The 7500-nt window shown below is 47.5% G+C and overlaps 2 protein-coding genes across 2 annotated transcripts in view; both read right to left on the bottom strand.

The window, feature by feature from the left end:
- LOC143297639 (phosphatidylinositol phosphatase PTPRQ-like) overlaps positions 1-7500 on the bottom strand; it is a 91725-nt gene that overhangs the window by 13192 nt on the left and 71033 nt on the right. The gene's annotated exons all lie outside the window — the stretch shown is intronic.
- LOC143298251 (uncharacterized) overlaps positions 4139-7500 on the bottom strand; it is a 16367-nt gene continuing 13005 nt past the window's right edge. The window contains exons 11-14 of the mRNA XM_076611065.1: positions 7475-7485; positions 6930-7080; positions 5618-5697; positions 4139-4242 (exon numbers count right to left, since the gene is read on the bottom strand). Of these exons, the coding sequence (XP_076467180.1) occupies positions 4139-4242; positions 5618-5697; positions 6930-7080; positions 7475-7485 (346 nt within the window). The remainder of the gene's footprint in view (positions 4243-5617; positions 5698-6929; positions 7081-7474; positions 7486-7500) is intronic.

The following is a 7500-nucleotide window of genomic DNA, read 5'->3' as shown; positions in this document are numbered from 1 at the left end:
TGTGGGACCGTAGACTTCTTTTAAGGCATCATAGAACCTCTTCATATCGTGCCTGTCAGCATATCCCTGGATATCATCGGCTTTGTCGCTCAACCACTTATCCTGCATCTGACGTAACTTTTGCTGAACAGTCCTGCGGATGGCATTGTACGCATCCTTTTTTGATGTGGACTTTGGGTTGCTCAGGTGGGCTTGATGCAGACGGCGTTTCTCATCCAGAAGCTGCTTGATTTCCTCACAGTTTTCATCAAACCAGTCTTTGTGCTTTCTGGTCATGGGTCCCAGGGTCTCTGAAGCTGTACTATAGATCATCTCGCGCAAGGTCCTCCAGTCAGATTCCACATTCTGGTTGTCCAGAGAGGCGGATTCCAGACGATCTTCCAGCAGCTCCACAAAGGTCTGTTTGATGGTGATGTTTTTCAGCTGAGCAATGTTGAGCCGTTTTGGAGCCTTCTGGCCTTGGGGGCGTCTCTTGGGCTGGATTCGAATATTCAGCTTCGAGACTACAAGGCGATGGTCTGTCCAACACTCGGCGCCGCACATGGTCTTTGTCACACGTACATCTTGCCTATCCCTTTTCCTGACGATGACGTAATCGATGAGATGCCAATGCTTTGAGCGAGGGTGCATCCATGACGTCCTGTTACGGGTAGGGAGGCAGAAAACTGTGTTGGTTATCAGCAGTTCGTGCTCTGCACAGGTCTGAAGCAAAAGCAATCCATTTGGGTTACAGTGGCCCACACCATACTTTCCAATCACTCCATCCCAGGAGATGTAGTCAGAGCCAACTCTAGCATTGAAGTCCCCAAGAATGATGAGCTTGTCTGCTTTAGGGATAGCAGCAATGACAGAGTGAAGGTCCTCGTAGAACTTCGCCTTCACTTCATCCGGGTTGGTCATGGTTGGGGCGTAGGCACTGACAATGGTGAGGTGCTTCTGGCCAGATGCCAGTGGGAGTTTCATGGTCATAAGCCTATCGTTGACTCCCTTTGGGATTCCTGCTAGCTTGCTGACAAGTGCTGTTTTTACTGCAAAACCAACGCCAGCCTCACGTCGCTCTTCGCTTCCTCGTCCACTCCAGAAGAAGGTGTAACCAGATCCCCGTTCACAGAGCTCACCTTCGCCTGCAAGCCGAGTCTCACTCAAGGCTGCGATGTCGATGTTGTATCTGGCGAGTTCGGATGCAACTAGTGCCGTTCTCCTTTGGGGTCTGTCCACGTTATCTCTGTCCAGGAGAGTCCTTATGTTCCAGGCACCAATGGTGAGAGGAACGATCCTTGTTTTTTTCTTTTCTTTCTCTTTGTTTCGACCGCTGATGTAGGGTCCCCGCCAGCCGCGGTATGCTGGCCAGGGCGATATGGAGCAGGCAATTTTTAGGGCACCTTTTCTAGCCCCTTCCTCATGCCAGGGAGGTGAGCAGTGCATTCCTAAAGAGGGCTGCTCAGACGCTCAGACGGCTGCCGAGCTCCATCGCTGCTCCTGTCGATGAAGAACGACCCTATGGCCTGAACCGCCTGCGTGCAGGTCTGCGGCTGCGACTGCCAGTGTACCCACACCTGTCGTTTCGTCGCTCGCCTGTCGCCACAGGACTTGGGGGTGATGAAATGATGAAGGATGAAAGGTCAGTATGGATGACTGATGACTTGCGCGATGAGTTTGTTTAAAGTGAAGAGGAGTTGCGCAACGTCGACCTCACTCTCTCGTCCGGGTCCACCAATTTCCAGTGGCAAGACTAAGTCGAGACAACTGGAGGATGAGCACGGATGCAGTGGATGACCAAGATATCCTTTCGGTGTCTCATCTTGCTCTCTGCACTCCACAGTGCGTTGCTGTATCCGCCTTCCTCTCCGTTGAACCGTTAGGTTTCTTCCGCAGATTCTACCGGATCCAGACTTCGCATGCATGGGTAGACACACCCCGGGGGCCAACTGTGTGTGTGGCATGCACACAGCACGGTGGAGCTAGATGGCCGTCGGTGGCTCTCCTGAGCCGACGCCCTTTTATGGATCTCGTTTTTAATTCCATAAGGGTGTCTAGCCACCCGCCTCACCAGTCCCGGAAGGGAGTGGTGAGAGTGCCGGTTTAGTCGCCGGCAATCCGACCCTGAACAGGTTGTACTGGATTTCAGGTTACCAGTAGCAGATCTAGTGACCTGACCACACACACACATACGCGCGCGCGCGCGCACCACAAAGCATGTACAGTAAACTGACCGTTCCTGTTAGTCATCTGTTCGTCTGTGTATCAGTCAGTCAGTCGGTCCGGTCAAGTGTTGCATGTATCGGTGAATGTCCTGGTATGTCACTGGATGTCTTGTGTGTGTTGATGAGGTGTTGAGTGTGTTAAGGCATGTGTTGGTGGATGTCGTGGGTGTGTCAATGAATGTGCTGGATGTATTGGTGGACGTCTTTATGATGTGTTGGGTGTGTTGATGATGTGTTGGGTGTGCTGGTGGATGTCTTCGATGTATCAGGGGATGTGTTGGGTGTGTTGGTGGATGTCTTATGTGTGTAAGTGGATGTCTTGTGTGTTGATGGACGTGTTGCGTGTTAGTGGATGTGTTGTGTGTTTTGCGTCAATGGATGTCTTGGGTGTGTCAGCAGATATCTGGGTGTGTCTGTGGATTCTTGGGTGTGTCAGTGGATGTTTTGAGTGTGTCGATGGATATTGTGGGTGGGTGCTGGATATCTTGGGTGTGTTGGTGGATGTCGTGGGTGTGTTAGTGGATGTCGTGGGTGTGTTAGTGGATGTCGTGGGTGTGTTGGTGGATGTCGTGGGTGTGCTGGATGTTTTGGGTGTGTTAGTTGATGTCTTGTATGTGTTGGCGGATGTCGTATGTCCTGGGTGTTGTACTGGGTGTATTGTTGGATGTGTTGGGTGCGTGATTGGATGTTTTGGGTTTGTTCAACGGAGTTTTCTTCCAATTAGGCAATGGGGACGAAAGGCTAATGTGCTGAATGTCGACAGGTAGATCTGTGATATATATGTAGACCGGCCAGCACACAGACTGATATATCACAATACGTATATCAAAGCAACATCACAGTGAAGAAAACCAAGTGCAGGTGAATAAACTCTTCCATCATAAAGTGACATTAACGAGATGACAATCAAAAACATGAAGGCAAGATTGGGGTGGGATGAACACTTCAAAGGCAACAAGAGAGAGAAAACGAGTGAGTGAGAGAGAAAAAAAGGAAAGAGAGAGAGAAAGGGAAAGAGACAGAGACAGGGACAGAAACAGAGAGAGAGAGAGAGAGAGAGTGTGTGTGTGTGTGTGTGTGTGCGCGTGCGTGCGTGCGAGAGAGAGAGAGTCAAATTCAGATGATTTCAGTGTATCGATCGTAGTCTTTTAGAAACTGACACACAGACAGATAATTACCGTTTGTTCTGTCTAGGAACACTTTTGTTGTTCGACCCTGGTGTTCCACATGATCGGCTGAAAAAGACGGACCCAGGAATTGTAAGTGTGATGGATAACATAAAGACAGACAGACTGACAAAACAAAACAGGCAAATACATGGTCGGCAAAGACAGAGAGACATTGTATTGTATTGCATTGTATTGTATTGTACTGTGTTGTATTGTATTGTGTTGTATTACTCTTGTCACAAAAATCGGGCTGATCTGCACGGGAAGAGCGCGTCGCTACAGTGAGAGTGCCATTTTTTTCTGCCTGCAGGTGTATTTGTTTTCCAATTAAAGTAACAACCCTTTTGCTGTTGTGGACTCTTTTACGTGCGCTAAGTCCATGCTTCACACGATACCTCGGATGTCCAGACCACTATCCAGGTCTAACGAAAGCTACGATCACTGTAGACTTTGGGAAATGACTATCACATTTTCCTTTTGATTAAAATAAATCACGTAAAATGATACACAGTCAGTAAGTAATCAACTTCATACTTCAAATCTCTAATACGTTTGCTGTGGCAAATGAAAAACAATTGTTGGAATTTCGGATCTTTTTTTCACATTAAATAACCTAGCATTTACCAGTACACTACCCTCACACTCATGTTCAAGGGCAACATTTGAAAAAAAAAGGCAGACAAAGAAATGCAGCCGTACTCTAAAGAATGAAGGACGACTGACATGGAGACAAGCATGCAACAAGAAAAAAGATATACAGAAAACTCACGAACGTCGACGACGAATCACAACCACCACCACCACAACGATCACAATCACAGCAACGACGGCCACAACTCCTCCAACGATCCCCCCGATGGGTTGGGAATCTGCAATGACCACAGGCATTACAACACACAGAACACACACACACTGAACATCAACAACTGAAATGACCACAGGCATTACAACACACAGAACACACACTGAACGTCACTGACTGACTGCAATGACCACAGGCATTACAACACACAGAACACACACACACTGAACATCAACAACTGAAATGACCACAGGCATTACAACACACAGAACACACACACACTGAACATCAACAACTGAAATGACCACAGACATTACAACACACAGAACACACACTGAACATCAACAACTGAAATGACCACAGGCATTACAACACACACACACACACACACACACACACACACACACACACACACACACACAATAAACGCCACCAACTGATCAGACCCGCCACAACGTACAGAACCAGTCACACTGAACGACACATATGACTTCATCACCACAACACAGCTATTCCTTTAATCAGCAAGGAGATGCTGTCAAGGCAAAATGTTCTTATTTTCTTCCAAGTGGTTTGTATTCATGGGGGTCCAAGTCCAACGGTTACACGTCTTTAAGTGCATGTGAACATGTTTGTTGAGTTAATTGCCTTACCGTTTTATGCATCCGCCATTGTGGCTTTAAGTGTCTCTGTTTCTGCATCAACCAGTACACGCACCTCCCTCATGGAACACTTATTGTGTCTGTGTAACCACCAATATCCCCATCAACAGTAATAACACAAAAAGAACAAGAATAACCACAATTACAAACACATATACACAGACACAGATAGACAGACAGACATTGACAGACACACACATACACACAGACGCACACACACAATCACACGCTCAACACACCTTCCTCCCCCCCCATCCCTGTGCTATGTATCATCTTCAGGTCAGTGCCACACCTACCTTCTTTCTCTTTAGCCCTCCCCCCCTCTCCCCCTCCCCCCATTCCTGTGCTATGTATCATCTTCAGGTCAGTGCCACACCTACCTTCCTTCTCTATAGTCCTCCCCCCTCTCTCCCCCCCCCCCCCATCCCTGTGCTATGTATCATCTTCAGGTCAGTGCAACACCTACCTTCTTTCTCTTTATTCCTATCCCCTCCCTACCCCCCTATCCCTGTGCTATGTACCATCTTCAGGTCAGTGCAACACCTACCTTCTTTCTCTTTATTCCTATCCCCTCACCCCCTATCCCTGTGCTATGTACCATCTTCAGGTCAGTGCAACACCTACCTTCTTTCTCTTTATTCCTATCCCCTCACCCCCTATCCCTGTGCTATGTACCATCTTCAGGTCAGTGCAACACCTACCTTCTTTCTCTTTATTCCTATCCCCCCACCTCCCCTATCCCTGTGCTATGTACCATCTTCAGGTCAGTGCAACACCTACCTTCCTTCTCTTTAGTGGTCACTTCACTGGGTTCTGTGGTTTCTGAACATCCTCCTTTTGTGCAGGAAAACACAACCACCCTGAAACACAACAACAATATAGACACCATTTTTATGCAATAAAAAGAACAACAACAAACCGAATACATTCTTAATGGTTTCTCAATGTGTGTGTGTGTGTGTGTGTGTGTGTGTGTGTGTGTGTGTGTGTGTGTGTGTGTGTGCACGTGCGCATGTGAATGTGTATGTCCTGATGCCTTCATGGAAGTGGAAGAAGAAGATGGTAGGAAGGTAATTGTGACTGAAGCATGAAATAAGAGATGAATGCACAATGGGTAGGAAGCAGGGGCTGCTGTTCCCTTCAATGATTGCTCTTCTTCTCCTCCTTCGTTTGCTTAGACAGCATAATGTTCATTATGAGGAGATTTTCAGATTTTGAATGAATGATCGGTAAAGTTCAACAATTGCTCCAAAGGGAGGTGAGCGTGTCTAGTACTGGTCAGCCAGTGAACACGGCTCCACTCTGAGGTCATCACGCTTGCTGGCTTATACACGAGTACTGTGTGCAGTCAACATGTTTGTACAAAGCAATAGATATAAACCCGTCTTGCCATAAATCGCTGGTACAGGTACTAACACATGTATGAGCTGCGTGTAATGGTAACGTCTACATGTTTGTACAAAGTAACAGATATAAACCTGTCTTGCCATCAGTAGATAGATATATCATACACAGCTTGTACAGGCCAGTAACAGAGGCGCACCATCCACATTATTCAAAGAGTTCCGACAGACACATTTTCAGTTTCACTTTCTCAAGGAGGCGTCACTGCGTTCGGACAAATCCATACACGCTACACCACATCTGTTGAGCAGATGCCTGACCAGCAGCATAACCCAACGCGCTTAGTCAGGCCTTGAGTGCATGCTTACATATTTGTGTACCTATGAAAGTGGATTTCATTTTACGTAATTTCGCCAGAGGACAACACTCTCGTTGCCATGGGTTCTTTTTCAGTGCGCCAAGTGCGTGCTGCACACGGGACCTCGGTTTATCGTCTCATCCGAAAGACTAGACGCTCAGTTTGATTTTCCAGTCAAACTTAGGAGAAAGGGCGAGAGCGGGATTCGAACCCACACCCTCACGGACTCTCTGTATTGGCAGCTGAGCGTCTTAACCATTCTGCCACAGACAGATGGAGAACAAAATAAAATCAAACATCATCTGTTGACAATGTATACCGGCACAGGCAGACAGAGAGACAGACAAGTGGACACAGACAAGGACTGAGCAGGAAGGAAAGACAACCCACAGGTATTGTTGTCCAGGTTCCAGAGGACCGTTGCAGTACACGTCATCAGACAGTTCAGGGCAGGACGTGTCGCTGCCAATGGTGAACTGGAAACTGCCCGTGTCCCGTCTCTCCCGACCCAGTGCTGACCCCACCGACCGTCTGCTTCGTCCTGTGTGTGGACAACAGAAAGGGAAGGGGATGAACTGTAACAACAACACGAGAACTGACCATCACGATGTTGAGCTGGATGGATGTGGTAATTGGGTGGAATTTGTGTGTGTGTGTGTGTGTGTGTGTGTGTGTGTGTGTGTGTGTGTGTGTGTGTGTGTGTGTGAGTGAGCGCCTGCGTATGTGTGTGTATGAAACATGTATCTGTTATGTATTCTTTTTAAGGTGCAGATAAGGCATGAGTGTTTGTTTGCTTGTTTGTGTATGTGCATACCCTTTTTTGTGTACTGTGTGTCGTACTTGAATGTATGTATATTTACGCATTTGCCACAGCCCACGTGTGCGCGGGAAAGAAAATGGATGGTAGCGAGCGTGTACTCTGGTTGATCTCTTACCCCCAGTCACACTGTGGAACAAGACA

The sequence above is a fragment of the Babylonia areolata genome, chromosome 23, assembly GCF_041734735.1.
Source record: "Babylonia areolata isolate BAREFJ2019XMU chromosome 23, ASM4173473v1, whole genome shotgun sequence".
Taxonomy (NCBI): Eukaryota; Metazoa; Mollusca; class Gastropoda; order Neogastropoda; family Buccinidae; genus Babylonia; species Babylonia areolata.
This window is presented reverse-complemented; position numbering and strand designations above follow the sequence as displayed.